We start from the raw sequence: 19,502 nt of genomic DNA on the forward strand, positions 1-19,502 counted from the left end.
TGCTAATTCTCTTGGATCTGTCCGCAGCATCCGACACTGTGGATCATCAGCTCCTCTTCACTATGCTCCGCTCCATCGGCCTCAAGGACACCGTTCTCTCCTGGTTCTCCTCCTATCTCTCTGACTGCTCCTTCATTGTTTCTTTTGCTGGTTCCTCCTCCTCTCACCTTCCCCTTACTGTTGGGGTTCCTCAAGGATCAGTCCTAGTCCTCGTGCTTTGCCAATTCTTTGGAATGCACTACCCAGGTTAATACGATTAATCCCCACAGTTTTAGGCATGTCCTAAAAACGCATTTGTTCAGACTGGCCTACCGCCTCAACGCATTAACCTAATTAACCCTGTGTGGCCCATTCAAAAAACTTAACCATAATCAGGTTCCTCGCATCATGTTCTCATACACTTTACACTTCCTGCACAGTAGCAGGACCCCCTTTTATTCTCCCCCATGGAAGACAGTAACCTCGAAAGTAAATTAAATTACAGCAGTAATAATGTCCCCTGATTGGCCCCTGCAGTAATTATGTCCCCACTTGCCACCATAAACCAATAATGTATGTTTCTCATCCTGACCTCCACACCGTAATTATGTCACCCCTTTATTTAATAAGGTGTGAGATCCTGGACCCCAATGCCACCTTAAATAAGGTTGCCATCCTGGGCCCCTTTCAGTAATAATGTCCCCATTTTGGGCCCCTTTATTCAATGTCCCAATCCTAGGCCCCTATGTCCACTTTAATAATGTCCCCTCCTTGGGCCCCTATGTCTGCCCCTATGGCCACTACCTTGCCCAATCACAGAGGTGGGGGGATTCTCCTCACCTTCTTGCGCTCCCCGGCATCCTCCTGTGTCTTCATATTCGGCGTGGTCGTTAAAATGGCTGCCGACTGCAGCTGTGACAGGGTGCTCTGCTCTGTCACAGGCCGCGCGCTGACATCACATAGCAGTAATATCGAGAGGCTGTCGGCCTATCATAGGCTGCAGGAGTCATTTAACGTAACTGCTATGTGACGTCGATGTATGGCCTGTCACAGAGCAGAGCGCCCTGTCACAGCTACAGCCAGCATTCATCTTGATGTGCATTGTCGGCTCCTGTTTTTCGTGGACCTAGGGCGAAAGAGTATCATTGGGCCCCTTTAACACATGCAAAGATTCATGCTGCACAGATAAAAAATACAGGTATAGTACAATACTGTATATGGGCACCACATAGTTCTCTATACAGTATTATGGGCACCCCACCACATAGTCCGCCATGCAGTATTATGGGCAACAGCATAGTCCTCCATATAGTATTATGGGCCCCATATAATGCTCATTCATACAGTATATCATGGGCCGCATATAATGCTCCTCCATACAGTACATCACGGCCCCATATAATGGTCCTCCATACAGTACATCACGGGCCCCATGTAATGCTCCTCCATACAGTACATCATGGGCTCCTTGTAATTCTCCATACAGCACATCATGGGCCCCATGCTCCTCCATACATTATTATGGGGCCCATGTAATGCTCCTCCATACAGTACATCACATGGGCCCCTTATAATGCTCCTCCATACAGCACATCATGGGCCCCATGATCCTCCATACAATATTATGGGCCCCATGTAAAGTTCCTACATACAGCACAGCATGGGCCCCATGATCCTCCATACAATATTATGGGCCCCATGTAAAGCTCCTACATACAGCACATCACGGGCCCTATGTAATGCTCCTCCGTACAGCACATCATGGGCCCCATGTAATGCTCCTCCATACAGTATTATAGGCCTCATGTAATGCTCCTCCATACAGTATTATGGGCCCCATGTAATACTTCTCCATACAGTATTATGGGCCCCATGTAATACTCCTCCATACAGTATTATGTTCCCCATGTAATGCTCCTCCATACAGTATTATGGGTCCCATGTAATGCTCCTCCAAACAGTATTATGGGCCCCATGTAATGCTCCTCCATACAGTATTATGTTCCCCATGTAATGCTCCTCCATACAGTATTATATGCCCCATGTAATACTCCATACAGTATTATGAGCCCCATATAATGCTCCTCCATACAGTATTATGGGCCCCATGTAATTGAAGAACTGAAATAAATGAACTTTTTTATATTCTAATTTTGTGAGAAGCACCTATACATGTGCTTCAGTGTGTCACTTTAGTCACATAGTCCCAAGAGAATGTCACTTATAATACCTTTGCAATGCCTTTAGGCAAGGTTCACAAATAATTTTTTGGATGCTCTGTTCACATTGCTTTTTTCCTGCAATTATGGTAAGCAAAATATCTGCTATGTGACCTCAATGTGTAACTGCAGCTTTTAGTATAATCCAAGGTAAATTAAATTTCAGGGCTATCAATCTGTCCAGTTAGGAAAAATATGCATTTGTGTAGAAATTTTATCAACGTTTGTGCAAATAAAAGTGACATATACGCTGGACAACTGCAACAGCAAGACATCCCCAATTAAGTGGTGGTCACAGACTATTAGACTACGTTCCCCGAAGAGCTTTTGTTGAGTTTTTGATGTTGCAGATTTTCTGCACCTATTATGTAAATTAGGTTACTTGCGTTTTTTCATTGCGCTTTTGTGTGCATTTTTTTAATGCAATTTTATTGTGTTCTTTGACGCTACATTTTCTGTTTCTGGTTGGTGTGTCATGCTGTAAATAAAGCTGCTTTGTTTTTGATACTTCCCAGTATATGGCTTTGCCAAAACTTTATTGACATAGGTGTGGATTACATGGCGTTTTTATGCGTCTCCACAGTAGCAACGCACTAAAACCACCTATGCATTTTCTTTACCTGTGGATTTTCCGAATCTAATGCAAGTCTATGTGGAAAATCCTCACAGTAAACAAAGTATCCACAAGAGAAATTGACTTTTCGCATTTGAAACACGCACCATAGTGGAGTTTACACTGCGTTAAAAAGAAGCACGGTGGGCATGAGATTTCTATGAATCCCTACTTTGCTAGAACTGTAAGATGCCACAGTTTTGACTCAGCAAAAATGCGTAGCATCAAAAACTCACCAAAAGATCATCGTGGGAATGGAGCCTTATTCTCTACTTATTCTTCTTGACTGATTATTCTCTAGTTTTGCAAATGTCTTTGTCATTACTGGTAGCATGAGGTAGAACTTGCAACGTAAGTCAGGTTGCACAGGTAGTCCAGCGCCTCCGGATGTCACGTCCATACATGCCGCTACAAGTTTTGATGTGTCTCCCAAAACATTCTCAAGGTAATAGTCTTAGGCGAACTGAAGACCGCGCACACGGGGTAGATTTAGGGTGGTTTATTGAAGCCTACGCGTTTCGAGAGCTATCTTGCTCTCTTCTTCAGGGCATCTTTGCCCTGAAGAAGAGAGCAAGATAGCTCTCGAAACGCGTAGGCTTCAATAAACCACCCTAAATCTACCCCGTGTGCGCGGTCTTCAGTTCGCCTAAGACTATTACCTTCAGCATCCTTTTGGATTCTTGTGGAGACCTGCTGCTACGGTTATGCCTGCTTGGGAGTTGTGACCTTGGTTCACAACTCCAATAGGTGAGCACATTCCCTGCAAAGGACTGTATGTGTTTTTTTAAAAACAGTGTGACACATTGGGGGCGCCTTGTCTTTTTTCTTAAAACATTCTCAAGAACATATAGTATACAGCTCTGGCAAAAATTAAGAGACCATTGCATAATGTTCAGTTTGTCTGATTTTTCTCTTTATAGGTATAATTTTGAGTAAAATGTAAATTGTTCTTTTATTCTATAAACTTCTGACAACATGTCTCCGAATTTCCAAGCAAGATATTTAGTATTTTTTTCTGACAAAGAAAAATGGTCAAAATTAAAAAAAAAATAACCCAGTGCTTTCAGACCTCAAATAATGCAAAGAAAACAAGTTCATAATCATTTAGAAGCAACAATACTAATGTTTCAACTCAGGAAGAGTTCAGAAATCAATACTTTGTGGAATAACCATGATTTTTAATCACAGCTTTCATGCGTCTTGGCATACTTTCCACCAGTCTTTCACACTGTTTCTGGCGCAAAAATGTAAGCAGTTCTTTGTTTGATGGCTTTTGACTGTCCATCATCTTCTTGATTACATTCCAGAGGTTTTCAATGGGGTTCAGGTCTGGAGATTGGGCTGCCCATGACAGGGTTTTGATGTGGTGGTCTCTTTATTTTTGCCAGAGCTGTATACCAGAACAAGTCCCATTATACGAGGATAACTGGATCGGACTATAGAAGGGCATTAACTGCGCAGCAGGACCGGTATCTGCTTCTTCTTGTGAAGACCAAACTTGCAGAAACAGACTCCATGACGGTGGCATTGTTGCCCAACATCCTGTAGTGGGACCTGTGCTCACAGCCCAGCACTGTACAGCTTGATTGTCAATCAACAGAGAACACCAGAATTGGCAGGTCCACCATTGACATCCCATTCTCTCCACAGATGAGAGCAAATTCACGCTGAACATGTTACAGACATTAAAGTCTGGAGATGTGGTGAACGTGATGCCTGCAACATCATCCAGCCCGACCTCTTTTGACACTGGATCATTGATGGTTTGTGGGGGCATATCCTTCATCAAGTTGCACAAACCACCACATGAAAACCAACAGAACCCTGACTGCTGTTAGTTACCGTAATTAAATCCTCCGAGAAATTATCAGACCTTATGTCGGTGCAGTACAGTAGCTCGCCTTATGTGGCCAGAGAGTGTAGGCAGTTCCTGGATGACGAAGGCATTGATACCATTGACTAGCTTTCACATTTCGATTTTTCGGGGGGATTTGGTATCTACTGCTCAGTTGGTTGATGATTTTAGTTTCCATTGGCCATTGATAGTCATTTTGTTCTCCACAAATTACACTATTTAGATCAGTAAAAATGTTCTTCTTGAATCTTTCCTTGAGATCAGAACTGTGATTTAGGTATTGTGTTAAAGGGAGTCTGTGGAAAGACTATTTAAAGTGACACTACCTCCGACTGCTTTTATTGGCATGCAGGTGCACTTGTGGAAGTATCAGCGCACTTGCAGTCTATAGTAGCTCCTCTTTACTTCTCTCACCAGTGCCGCCCTTTGCTTTTTGATTGACAGTGGAGAGAAAAGGTGACTACTGCAGCAGTCTCTGATGTTAATTAAGAACTGGTATGTATCCCAACAATGGCATTCTCTCTGTGCCATCTCACTCTTCTATACATATCATAAACCTGTTCATTTGTTGGTGATGTGTAAATTAGTAGTCATGTCAGTTTTTTGTGTGCAGACAATCCTGAAAGACCTAAGGAACGCACACGTTTTGTAACTGCAATAGACTAACTGGAACTAGTGGCAGCCTGTTCTACAAACTCCCAGTAAAGCATAAAGTTATTGCATAGGGAACTCTTATTTAAGGTGGTTCCTCTGCACTCTGTGGTATGTACCTGTTATTAGGCCACAAGGAACTCATGATTGCAAATGCTGAGTTCAGCGAAGATTGGTACAGTTTCTCAGCCATTTGTTTTTGTCCAAAACCAAGAATGGATTGTACGGCTAACAGAAGTATTATTACAAAAATTGCACTAAAAATCTGCCATCATGGAAGATACCTTAACATTTTTATAGACAACAAACCCATGGCCTCAGAGAGCCGGTATCGCCACACGTTTCCTATGTAGAATGTTGCCATTACATTCAACTAGGTTAGAAGTTGGGCAGCCCCTTTCATTTATGTCCTATGGACGGAAAGAGTTTGGCATGATGGGACAACTCCTCTAAAGTGACCATGCATAGAGGCATGAAGAACAGTTATTATTGGCACATTAAACATGCAATTATGCTGCAGAGGAGGTGCCACAGCTGGTGCCTGCCTGCAGAAGGGTTTTTTTTCTTCAGTATGTACAGATATTAATTATATAAACTAGGGGGCAGGTCAGTGAGGGATCAGTGACCTGTCAGAAGCCATACTGCTGAATACCTAATCAGCACCACATGAAGACCCCCCACAGGCTGCCCCGGGACACGGGTATATCCGCTCAAAACTGAAAATAACGATTAAACAACAACCATAAGACGGATTTCATCACCCAAGGTGTCATTGTAATCAGTATAATGGCGCCGACCTGACACTGCCTGTAGGTTACTGTGCACAATCCTGCTGACAGGTTCCATGTAAGTGGTTATTTCCATATCAGCCATTCAGGACAAGTGCTCTGAATATCAGGAACACCCAAGAGGGCCACAATACATCATCCTGACAGAGGAAAATAAGAGTTCCAGAGACCGAGAGGCACAGCCTACACAGCATGTGCAACATTCTTTTCGTAACTCATGGACCTCGATGAGAGTAATGGAAGACGTCCCACTCTCCTGTCACACAGACTCCTGCCTCAGCCATGAAGCTGATGTTGGAGTGACTCTTAGCTCATCCATGTACTGATATGCACTGATTGTAAAAAAAAAAAAAAACAACAAAACTATCAGGACAGAAGAGAGTTTTTTTTCAGTTTACAGATGATTTATTTAGACTTGATACATTTTTAGAGCAAGCTTCCAGCTATGAGAAGCATCTGCTCAGCTTTCAGCATTTCAATGGACCATAAATGTTACCATTCAGTTCCAGCAAGCTGTGATCTGGAAAAACTGGAAATAAAACAGTGCATGTGCTTGGCTTGAACAGTCATTCTGTGCTGACAGAGTGCCTTTAATACATTTGGCACTTTAATGAGCTGTTTTGTGAGCTAGAAAATTAATATTTACAATATAGAACTTCACTGTGGCTGGAGGAACTTTTTAAGCTTTATACCTTGTCTTATTACAGTTTAACCCCTTAACGGAAATGGACCTATATGTATGTGCAGGGATAGTGCGAACACAGAAGTTGTGCCCTTGCCGTCCACAGGGGGAATGTACAGCAGTGCTACATCTGCTGGGACCAAAGCTTGTTTAAAGATGCCCAGATGTTCTCCCTCGTTCATCCCATCGCACCCCTACTGCACAATTGCCCTGATCGTAATGAACCACAGAATAGCACTGCGAATAGTGTAAAGCAAAAAAAAGAGAAAACCAACAGCAGCAGAATTGCAGTTTTACTTAAGTTATCTAATATGTTATATGTACTCCTAAAAGTTGCCACTGCTAAATACAGACAGAATAAAACGACTGCCACATCCAAATTAGTGTGAATAGGTGCGAGCTAGGACAACCAAATTAATAAAGCTAAGAAAAAAAGTGGCCAAACTCTAAAATGCTAAAAGAAATTATTTTAGAAAAATGAAGCTGCATTACTGCCATAGAAAATACGTGAATACTATAATATCCAAATATTGAATATAGAAAATGGTACTGAAAAATTGCTACAGAAAAAATGAAGGTACTTAGTGCATACATTGGCCAATACATGAGAGCCCAACAGCCAGCGACAAGGTGTACCTTATTGTTGGGAACCTAACCTGATATGACACTTCTCCTGCACTTCAAATCCTATCATTTATAGGACAGGAAGGATACAGTTACGGTAACTTAGGCTGATGGGTGTAGGAGTGCACAGATCAGGAGTAGTTTACTACAAACAGAAAAAACTGACCGGCACATTTACACTAGTGTGAACAGGTGCAAGCTAGTGCAACCAATTCATTAAAGCAAAGAAAAAATAGCTGCACTACGAAATGTTAAAAACAATGAATTTAACGTTTCAGAGTGCAGCTATTTTTCTTAACTGTTAAATCCAAATGAGATCTCGAAAAACAAGCCCTCTTACAGCTACGTCGATAAATCTCTTTTCACTTTTTATTGTAGCGGGCCTGGAGCCATCATTTTTTTCTATTTTACTCACATATATGTTTGGCAATTAAATCTGTATCTTTAAAGAGTTAAAATTGCTGAAATCAAAACTAGAAACGTCATATGTTGTGATGGTAAGCAAGATGTCAGCCAAACGCTGAAACAAGATAATCTTGTCTTCATATGTGAGGAAACCTATTGTTGTGTACACATTGTGAGCACTCAGCAGGATTATTACAGCACTTTCCCTGCTCTACAGCTGTCAAGCTGCGAGCAATCGGCATAGGGGACAATGACAAGACCTGACACCTCTGGGACCTTGGCCGGTACAGGTCTATAAAGGATAGGAATGTCCTACAAACTCCTGTAATGCCTGAACCTGCCTACACAAAGCATTAGGTAAGCAAAAGATCGTCGCAAAATTGGATGGAACTACCAACAACCATGGCCACCTAGGCTACGGTCATAAGTCAGTAGTGCATTTGGTCTTTACAATTAGAAATAACCAATTGTGCCACTTGGACAATTTCTGATGACTGGACAGCGTTTTTTTTTCCTAGATAAATTACTTAACACATCCGGCACTGCTACATCTAGAAACGTTAGGGTATGTGTCCACGTTCAGTTTTGCTTCAGGCTTTGGTCAGGATTTTATGCAGGTAAAATCCTGACCAAAACTGCACCTGAGGTCACTGGCAGGTCACCGGCGGTGTGCCTGCGTGTTTTGCTCATTGTAGCAACATGCTGCGTTTTGAAAAAACGCACCACGCATGCGTTTTCGCGGCAAAAACGCATGCGTTTTTTAACGCATAGTGGAGTTGTGATTTCATGAAATCCCCTCCACTATGCTGTAACATCTGGACGCTGCGTTTTTGACGCTGCGGAAAAACGCAGCGTAAAAAACGCAGCGTTTCCTGAACGTGGAAACATACCCTTATCCATTCACCACTCACCTGATCAGTGGACTAACGCAGTAGAGTTGGTCAGATGCACCAGGGTCACATCAGTCATTTGGGAAATCTCTTGGCATTTTACATGGGACTGCCAACAAACCTTCTGCTAGATCTGTACTCGGGGTATTAACCTTGTGACAAACCAGCATCAGAGTTAAATGAACCATTTACCTTCTGCCGTGAATGATCTAATATTTGCTCCATCTGCGGAATATGGAACGTTGCTACGCTCCCATTTCGGATAATCTCATACATGTTCCGCACTTGTTGCCCCCTTCATACCTTCTGCATCCATTTATGACTTTCTCCTGTAGTTGGAAGCATTGTCCCAGTAGTTCTGATCCAATGGATTTGACTGGCCAGATTTTACCTTTTTTTCGGACACTAAAAGTTGCTAGGTCAGGAGCCCCATTGGCACATCGAAAGCCGTCACAGTGGCCTAGACTCCATATTGTGCTGATTGACCTCAGGTAGGCACTTTGGGGATCCGACATGTATGTTACAGATAATGTAATTCTTTTATTATCCGTGCAGAAATAGTTATACAGCCCCATATATTTAGCGACGAGTGCAGACCCAGAAGCACACCATAAAGTTATTACTGTTAACCCTGTTCATCAAAAATCCAGTCACCTCTCAGAAACTGCTTGAACACTGTCCACCTACCAACGTGATTATTGAGCGTAATGTCCTACCTGCAAAGTTCTAGGTTCTTGAGGGGGCGATCCACTCACCAAGACGTCTACGACCCCGAATTACCTTTAACTAACAACAAGACTTGTTTTTGAGCTTAAGGAGGTGGGGTGAAAGTAGCCCGTAGGAGGAGGCAGAGGAGGAGGTTGGTGTGGTGGAAAGAGGGGTGGGGGACAGTATGAAGGTCAAATATATTTTTCTCAAGGAGCGCCTGGAGTTTGGCTGGTTAATGAGTAATCCCTCAGTGTTTGGGCATTTTTTTATGGGAAATGACAAGCGCACAGAAATAATCAGACCCAGTCTTTCATGCAGTCAGGTGTGCTCTTACTGACATGTAAAAGTGAAAGAAAAGAGACAGCTAAAAAATGCCACTCTTCACACAGATGGAGAAAAGCCAGAAAAACCAGGCGACAACCCAAACGGCATAAAGATAAGGGGTCAGGTCAGAAGATGAATGAGGAGTACAGTGGAAATACACCAGTTGTGACAACATTGTGTATGCTCTGGCGACTGTTACACCTCCGGCACCCCGCCGCCAGGTACCGTATTTTATTGAGCACTTAGTTTGGGTGTTGAGTAGGCCAGGTGACTTCTGTCCCATGCAGTGTCCACACATAAATCCTGTCACACCACGCCATCTGGTGGTCAAAAGTTCTCAAGACTCATCAGCTGACTGTTTAGGTAATTCTGAGGTGGCACTAAAGTCCCAGGAGGAATTGCTCAGTAATGAGACTTCCATGTTCAGCGTCTCCGTAAACCATACTTGCTCTGTACAGAGGGCATTCAATGTGATATAGGGCATTGGTAATGAAGGATTACAGGATCTACTGTACGAGCCACAGGTCAGTCAGTCTGTAGAGTCCTCTGTGTTCTTGAACATAAGGATGGAGTTGTAAATTTTCACTGCTGGCCCCAGTTTTATGCACAGGATCTTTACAATGTCAGTCTGTGTTAGGAGCAGGAGAGCTTGGCCGTCTATCATCTGTGAAAAAACCACAAGACTGGGATTTAGTGCTAGGGTAATTGGTATATGACGAGTACAATATAGTAATGGAAATATAATGCATATAGCATCAGTTATTTCATACCGTTCACTTACTGGAGTGTCATTTCAGATTTCTCCGGAACTCCGCCAGACAATGAATGAAGTGGAGGTTGAGCATTCAAGACTGCAGAGCCCCATACTCGGGATCACTGAGGGTCCCAGCGGTCAGAACTCCATAATACATATGGCATGTCAGCAAGCCCCACGGACAGAGGATAACTTATTATTTTGTCTAACCCTTTAAAGGGAATATGTTAGTAAGATTAGCCATCCTAAGGAGCCTGTATGGGCACACAGCTTATAGGAATCTGAATAAAATGATACCGTGATATCTGCAACCTGATGTCTTATTCCAGAGAATTCCACGTTTTTCTTACGTGTAAATGAGCTGTACAGGATTATGGGCCGGACACTAATCTGCATGAGAATCTGTCTCCAGAGATTATTGTAAATGAAAGGAGGCATTACCAGTGTGAGATATGTAATGGTTACCAGTGTGATATGTAATGTGTTATGACCCCAATGGCGAGGGTCTCAGAGGAACGTGGAAGTCTGCAGAATACAAAAATCCAGCTCATAGGGTAGTGGTAACTGGGTTGACCATATATCTACTCCTAACGCCAACACTAGAAGTAGCCGGGGATCATTCCTACGTTGATTCTAGATGACACGCGCCAGCCGGACAATCTAGCTACCCCTAGTAGAGGAAAACAAAGACCTTTCTTGCCTCCAGAGAAGGGGACCCCAAAGCTGGATAGAAGCCCCCCACAAATAATGACGGTGAGGTAAGAGGAAATGACAAACACAGAAATGAACCAGGTTTAGCACAGAGAGGCCCGCTTACTGATAGCAGAATAAAGAAAGGTAACTTATATGGTCAACAAAAACCCTATCAAAATCCACACTGGAAATTCAAGAACCCCCGAACCGTCTAACGGTCCGGGGGGAGAACACCAGCCCCCTAGAGCTTCCAGCAAAGGTCAGGATATAGATTTGGAACAAGCTGGACAAAAATACAAAACCAAAACAAATAGCAAAAAGCAAAAGGCAGACTTAGCTGATATAACTGGAACCAGGATCAGTAGACAAGAGCACAGCAGACTAGCTCTGATAACTACGTTGCCAGGCATTGAACTGAAGGTCCAGGGAGCTAATATAGCAACACCCCTAACTAACGACCCAGGTGCGGATAAAAGGAAAGACAGAAAAACCAGAGTCAAAAAACTAGTAACCACTAGAGGGAGCAAAAAGCAAATTCACAACAGTACCCCCCCCTTAGTGAGGGGTCACCGAACCCTCACCACGACCACCAGGGCGATCAGGATGAGCGGCATGAAAGGCACGAACTAAATCGGCCGCATGAACATCAGAGGCGACCACCCAGGAATTATCCTCCTGACCATAGCCCTTCCACTTGACCAGGTACTGAAGCCTCCGCCTGGAGAGGCGAGAATCCAAGATCTTCTCCACCACGTACTCCAACTCGCCCTCAACCAACACCGGAGCAGGAGGCTCAGCAGAAGGAACTACAGGCACAATGTACCGCCGCAACAAGGACCTATGAAATACATTGTGAATAGCAAACGACACAGGAAGATCCAGACGAAAAGATACAGGATTAAGGATTTCCAATATCCTGTAAGGCCCAATAAAACGAGGTTTAAATTTGGGAGAGGAGACCTTCATAGGAACAAAGCGGGAAGAAAGCCACACCAAATCCCCAACGCGTAGTCGGGGACCCACACCGCGGCGGCGGTTGGCAAAGCGCTGAGCCTTCTCCTGTGACAACTTCAAGTTGTCCACCACATGATTCCAGATCTGCTGCAACCTATCCACCACAGAATCCACCCCAGGACAGTCAGAAGGCTCCACATGACCCGAAGAAAAGCGAGGATGGAAACCAGAGTTGCAGAAAAAAGGCGAAACCAAGGTGGCGGAACTAGCCCGATTATTAAGGGCAAACTCAGCCAACGGCAAGAATGTCACCCAATCGTCCTGATCAGCAGAGACAAAACACCTCAAATAAGCCTCCAAAGTCTGATTGGTTCGCTCCGTCTGTCCATTAGTCTGAGGATGGAAAGCAGACGAAAACGACAAATCAATGCCCATCCTACTACAAAAGGATCGCCAGAACCTGGAAACGAACTGGGATCCTCTGTCTGACACAATATTCTCAGGGATGCCGTGCAAACGAACCACGTTCTGGAAAAACACAGGAACCAGATCGGAAGAGGAAGGCAGCCTAGGCAAAGGAACCAAATGGACCATCTTGGAGAAGCGATCACATATCACCCAGATAACGGACATGCCCTGAGATAGCGGAAGATCAGAAATGAAATCCATGGAGATATGTGTCCAAGGTCTCTTCGGGACAGGCAAGGGCAAGAGCAAACCGCTGGCACGAGAACAGCAAGGCTTAGCTCGAGCACAAGTCCCACAGGACTGCACAAATGACCGCACATCTCTTGACAAGGAAGGCCACCAAAAGGACCTGGCCACCAGATCTCTGGTGCCAAAAATTCCCGGGTGACCTGCCAACACCGAGGAATGAACCTCGGAAATGACTCTGCTGGTCCACTTATCCGGAACAAACAGTCTGTCAGGTGGACAAGACTCAGGCCTATCAGCCTGAAATCTCTGCAACACACGTCGCAGATCCGGAGAAATAGCTGACAAGATAACTCCATCTTTAAGAATACCAACAGGATCAGCGACTCCAGGAGCATCAGGCACAAAGCTCCTAGAAAGAGCATCGGCCTTCACATTCTTTGAACCTGGTAAATACGAGACAACAAAATCAAAGCGGGAGAAAAACAATGACCAGCGGGCCTGTCTCGGATTAAGGCGTTTAGCAGACTCGAGATACATCAGATTTTTGTGATCAGTCAAGACCACCACACGATGCTTAGCACCCTCGAGCCAATGACGCCACTCCTCAAATGCCCATTTCATGGCCAACAACTCCCGATTGCCCACATCATAATTTCGCTCGGCAGGCGAAAACTTCCTAGAGAAAAAGGCACAAGGTTTCATAACAGAGCAACCAGGGCCTCTCTGCGACAAAACGGCCCCTGCCCCAATCTCCGAAGCATCCACCTCAACCTGAAAGGGAAGTGAGACGTCAGGCTGGCACAAAACAGGCGCCGAAGTAAACCGGCGTTTCAACTCCTGGAAAGCCTCCACGGCAGCAGGAGCCCAGTTAGCTACATCGGAGCCCTTCTTGGTCATATCCGTCAAAGGTTTCACAATGCTAGAAAAATTAGCGATAAAACGACGGTAGAAGTTAGCGAAGCCCAAGAACTTCTGAAGACTCTTAACTGACGAGGGCTGAGTCCAATCAAGAATAGCTCGGACCTTGACTGGGTCCATCTCCACAGCAGAAGGGGAAAAAATGAACCCCAAAAAGGGAACCTTCTGTACACCAAAGAGACACTTTGAGCCCTTGACAAACAAAGAATTTTCACGCAAAATTTTAAAGACCAACCTGACCTGCTCCACATGCGAATCCCAATTATCAGAAAAAACCAAAATATCATCCAGATAAACAATCAAAAATTTATCCAGATACTTCCGGAAAATGTTATGCATAAAGGACTGAAAAACTGAAGGCGCATTGGAGAGCCCAAAAGGCATCACCAAGTACTCAAAATGACCTTCGGGCGTATTGAATGCGGTTTTCCATTCATCACCTTGCTTAATGCGCACAAGGTTGTACGCACCACGAAGGTCTATCTTGGTGAACCACTTGGCACCCTTAATCCGGGCAAACAAGTCAGACAACAGCGGTAAAGGATACTGAAATTTGACAGTGATCTTATTTAAAAGCCGATAATCAATACACGGTCTCAAAGATCCGTCCTTTTTTGCCACAAAAAAGAATCCCGCACCAAGAGGGGAAGAAGACGGACGAATATGTCCTTTTTCCAGAGACTCCTTGATATATGAACGCATAGCGGTATGTTCAGGTACCGACAGATTAAACAGTCTTCCCTTAGGAAATTTACTGCCTGGGATCAAATCTATAGCACAGTCACAGTCCCTATGAGGAGGCAGTGCACTGGACTCAGACTCACTGAAGACATCCTGATAATCAGACAAATACTCCGGAACTTCCGAAGGCGTAGAAGAAGCAATAGACACAGGCAGGGAATCCTCATGAATACCACGACAGCCCCAACTTGAGACTGACATAGCCTTCCAGTCCAGGACTGGATTATGGGTCTGTAACCATGGCAGCCCTAAAACGACCAAATCATGCATTTTATGTAAAACCAGGAAACGTATCACCTCGCGGTGTTCAGGAGTCATGCACATGGTAACCTGAGTCCAATACTGCGGTTTATTTGCTGCCAATGGTGTAGCATCAATACCCCTAAGAGGAATAGGATTTTCTAATGGTTCAAGAGTAAATCCACAGCGCTTAGCAAATGAGAGATCCATGAGACTCAGGGCAGCACCTGAATCTACAAACGCCATGACAGGATAAGATGACAGTGAGCAAATCAAAGTTACAGACAGAATAAATTTAGGTTGCAAATTACCAACGGTGACAGGACTAACAACCTTAGCTATACGTTTAGAGCATGCTGAGATAACATGTGTAGAATCACCACAGTAGTAGCACAAGCCATTCCGGCGTCTATGAATTTTCCGCTCATTTCTAGTCAGGATTCTATCACATTGCATTAAATCAGGTGTCTGTTCAGACAACACCATGAGGGAATTTGCGGTTTTTCTATCACATTGCACCGAATTAGGTGTCTGTTCAGACAACACCATGAGGGAATTTGCGGTTTTGCGCTCCCGCAACCGCCGGTCAATTTGAATAGCCAGTGCCATAGTATCATTCAGACCTGTGGGAATGGGAAAACCCACCATAACATTCTTAATGGCTTCAGAAAGGCCATTTCTAAAATTAGCGGCCAGTGCACACTCGTTCCAATGTGTCAGCACGGACCATTTCCGAAATTTTTGGCAATACACTTCAGCCTCGTCCTGCCCCTGAGACATAGACAGCAAGGCCTTTTCTGCCTGAATCTCAAGATTGGGTTCCTCATAAAGTAAACCGAGCGCCAGAAAAAACGCATCAAGATCAGCCAATGCCGGATCTCCTGGCGCCAGCGAAAAAGCCCAATCCTGAGGGTCGCCCCGTAAGAACGAAATAACAATCTTTACTTGCTGAGCAGAATCTCCTGATGAACAGGGTCTCAGGGACAAAAACAATTTACAATTATTCACGAAATTCCTAAACTTAAACCTGTCTCCGGAAAACAGTTCAGGAATCGGTATTTTAGGTTCTGACCTAGGATTTCTGATAACATAGTCTTGTATGCCCTGCACACGAGTAGCCAGCTGGTCCACACTTGTAATCAAGGTCTGGACATTCATGTCTGCAGCAAGCATAGCCACTCTGAGGTAAAGGGGAAGGAGAAAAAAAAAACTCAGAATCTTCTTTCTTATAATCCCTCTTCTGCAATGCATTAAACATTTAATACTGGCCTGGCAAACTGTTATGACCCCAATGGCGAGGGTCTCAGAGGAACGTGGAAGTCTGCAGAATACAAAAATCCAGCTCATAGGGTAGTGGTAACTGGGTTGACCATATATCTACTCCTAACGCCAACACTAGAAGTAGCCGGGGATCATTCCTACGTTGATTCTAGATGACACGCGCCAGCCGGAGAATCTAGCTACCCCTAGTAGAGGAAAACAAAGACCTTTCTTGCCTCCAGAGAAGGGGACCCCAAAGCTGGATAGAAGCCCCCCACAAATAATGACGGTGAGGTAAGAGGAAATGACAAACACAGAAATGAACCAGGTTTAGCACAGAGAGGCCCGCTTACTGATAGCAGAATAAAGAAAGGTAACTTATATGGTCAACAAAAACCCTATCAAAATCCACACTGGAAATTCAAGAACCCCCGAACCGTCTAACGGTCCGGGGGGAGAACACCAGCCCCCTAGAGCTTCCAGCAAAGGTCAGGATATAGATTTGGAACAAGCTGGACAAAAATACAAAACCAAAACAAATAGCAAAAAGCAAAAGGCAGACTTAGCTTATATAACTGGAACCAGGATCAGTAGACAAGAGCACAGCAGACTAGCTCTGATAACTACGTTGCCAGGCATTGAACTGAAGGTCCAGGGAGCTAATATAGCAACACCCCTAACTAACGACCCAGGTGCGGATAAAAGGAAAGACAGAAAAACCAGAGTCAAAAAACTAGTAACCACTAGAGGGAGCAAAAAGCAAATTCACAACAGTAATGGTAACCAGTGTTATGTGTAATGGTTACCAGTATACGAAAATGGTTGCACTCAATTGTGTTAAAGTGTGAGCCCATCAACCACTACCAAGAGAGGTGTTTATTTTCACCCATGCATTCAGATATTAGCCATATGTAAGTGTTCACACTGGGCAGGTAGGTCAGGGACCCATCAGATTCATGAGATTACCTTGACGATGGTTGATGGGCTCACACTGTTTGGCCAAATGTTGTGCTAAACATCTCATGTGTATTTTTCCTAAATTTGAAAAGCCATTTTGCTATTCCCACTTCATGTATTTCACAATGACATGCTTCAACACAATTGAGTGCAACCATTTTCGTATTTTGATATATAAATTGCTTTATTTGGTACGCACCTGTTCAGACTAGTCCTTGATGTTTCAGTCAGTTTTTCTGTTATTAACCACTTTGCGAGCTCCACCGTACTTGTACGGCAGAGGTCGCATCTCTTCCTTTGATGTGGGCTCTGGCGGTGAGCCCACATCAAAGACGGGACATGTCAGCGATCGTGATCCACCCGCCGCTATTAACTAGTTAAATGCCGCTGTCCAACACTGACAGCGGCATTTAACAAGCGCTCCCGGCCACGCGGCCCGAAGTACGCACACTGCTGACCCCGTCACGTGATCGTGGATCATCGGTGCATTCGCATAACAACCAGAGGTCACCTGAAGACCTCGATGGCTGTTGATGCCGGATTGCTGTGAGTGCCACCCTATGGTCGGCGTTCATAGCAATGCTGCAATTCTACTACATAGGGGTGATCTAAGCATCGCTTCTATGTAGCAGAGCCGATCTGGCTATGCCAGCTTCTAGCCTCCCATGGAGGCTATTGAAACATGGCAAAAGTAAAAAAAAAAGTTTTAAAAATTATGAAAAAAATAAAAAAAATCTAAAAGTTTAACCCCTTTACCCCCAAGGGTGGTTTGCATGTTAATGACCGGGCCAATTTTTACAATTCTGACCACTGTCTCTTTGAGGTTATAGCTCTGGAACGCTTCAATGGATCCTGATGATTCTGACATTGCTTTCTCATGACATATTGTACTTCATGATAATGGTAAAATGTATTTGATATTACTTGTGTTTATTTGTGAAAAAAATGGACATTTGTCGAAAATTTAGAAAATGTCGCAATTTTCCAACTTTGAATTTTCATGCCCTTAAACCACAGAGATATATCACACAAAATACTTAATAAGTAACATTTCCCACATGTCTACTTTACATCAGCACAATTTTGGAACCAAATTTTTTTTTGTTAGGGAGTTATAAGGGTTAAAAGTTGACCAGCGTTTTCTCATTTTTACACCACCATTTTTTTTTAGATACCACATCACATTTGAAGTCACTTTGAGGGAAAAAAAAGTGACACCATTCAACAAACTGCACCCCTCAAGGTGCTCAAAACCACATTTAAGAAGTTTATTAACCCTTCAGGTGCTTCACAGGAATTTTTGGAATGTTTTTCACCAAAAAATTTACTTCAGATCCAATTTGTTTTATTTTACCAAGGGTAATAGGAGAAATTAGACCCCAAAAGTTGTTGTGCAATTTGTCCTGAGTACGCCGATACCCCATATGTGGGGGTAAACCACTGTTTGGGCGCATGGCAGAGCTTGGAAGGAAAGGAGCGCTGTTTGACTTTTCAATGCAAAATTGGCTGTAATTGAGATAGGACGCCATGTCGCGTTTGGAGGGCCCCTGACGGGGTCACCATCAGGGCATTACTGCCCTGACTGGCGTATGGGGCCCGGTGGGCAGAGGGGGCCCGCATCGGGCCCCGTCACTTCTGCTCACCGGGCCTGGGCCCCAGCGGCAGGCGGCTTCTATCGTGAACCTGCGTCCAAGATGCAGGTTCAGTTTGCCTTCTGGGCCCGTGCGGGCCCACAAGGCAATGGTTAAAGCCGCCAGCCAATCGGAGGCTGGCATCTGACGTCAGCGCGCATCGCCAGCGTATGACGTCATTGTCATTCGCCGGCGAGTGCATGCTGAAACGCCGGGAGGGATCTTCTCTTCGCCGCAGGACCGCGGCCAGGTAAGAAGAAAGTTGTTTTTTTTTATTATTATTATTTTAATTGAAAGCGGCAATGTTTCAGGATGGAGACACAAGAACGGGAGCAGGATTGGAGACACGGGGGCAGAATGCAGACACGGGGGGCAGAATGGAGACAAAGGGGAAGAATTGCAGACACTGGGCAGAATGGAGACAAGGGGGCAGAATTTCAGACACGGGGCAGAATGGAGACAAGGGGGCAGAATGGAGACACTGGGGCAGAATGCAGACACGGGGGCAGAATGGAGACAGTGGGGCAGAATGGAGACAGTGGGGCAGAATGGAGACAGTGGGGCAGAATGGAGACAAGGGGGCAGAATGGAGACAAGGGGGCAGAATGGAGACACTGGGGCAGAATGGAGGCAGTGAGGCAGAATGGAGACACGGGGGCAGAATGGAGACACGAGGGCAGATTGGAGACAGTGGGCAGAATGGAGACAGTGGGCAGAATGGAGAAACGGGGCAGAATGGAGAAACAGGGGGCAGAATGGAGACACGGGGCAGATTAGAGACACGGGACAGAATAGAGACAGATGGGGCAGGAATATGGGGCAGGATGGAGACAGATGGGGCAGGATCATGGGACAGATGGGGAGATCATATGGGGCAGGATGGGACATCACATGGGGGCAGGATAGGAGAACATATGGCTAGAGCCAGGAATTAGACACACAGTGGCCAGGATGGGGAA

General features: G+C 44.6%; 2 protein-coding genes across 12 annotated transcripts in view; both read right to left on the reverse strand.

Moving 5' to 3' along the window:
• The window catches only part of SGK2 (serum/glucocorticoid regulated kinase 2), a 51,988-nt gene extending 42,465 nt beyond the window's left edge, over positions 1-9,523 (reverse strand). For 2 of the 3 annotated variants that reach the window (XM_077251564.1, XM_077251566.1), the window contains exon 1: positions 9,423-9,523. The gene's annotated coding sequence lies outside the window, so the exon portion shown is untranslated. Of the gene's footprint in view, positions 1-9,009; positions 9,112-9,422 lie in introns of those variants that run through there. The other variant, XM_077251565.1, reaches the window with a different exon arrangement.
• The window catches only part of L3MBTL1 (L3MBTL histone methyl-lysine binding protein 1), a 98,599-nt gene continuing 88,593 nt past the window's right edge, over positions 9,497-19,502 (reverse strand). For all 9 annotated transcript variants that reach the window (XM_077251563.1, XM_077251559.1, XM_077251560.1 and 6 more), the window contains exon 22: positions 9,497-10,402. In XM_077251563.1, the coding sequence (XP_077107678.1) occupies positions 10,268-10,402 (135 nt within the window). In that variant the 3' untranslated portion in view covers positions 9,497-10,267. The remainder of the gene's footprint in view (positions 10,403-19,502) is intronic.

The sequence above is a fragment of the Ranitomeya variabilis genome, chromosome 4 (assembly GCF_051348905.1).
Source record: "Ranitomeya variabilis isolate aRanVar5 chromosome 4, aRanVar5.hap1, whole genome shotgun sequence".
Lineage (NCBI taxonomy): Eukaryota > Metazoa > Chordata > Amphibia > Anura > Dendrobatidae > Ranitomeya > Ranitomeya variabilis.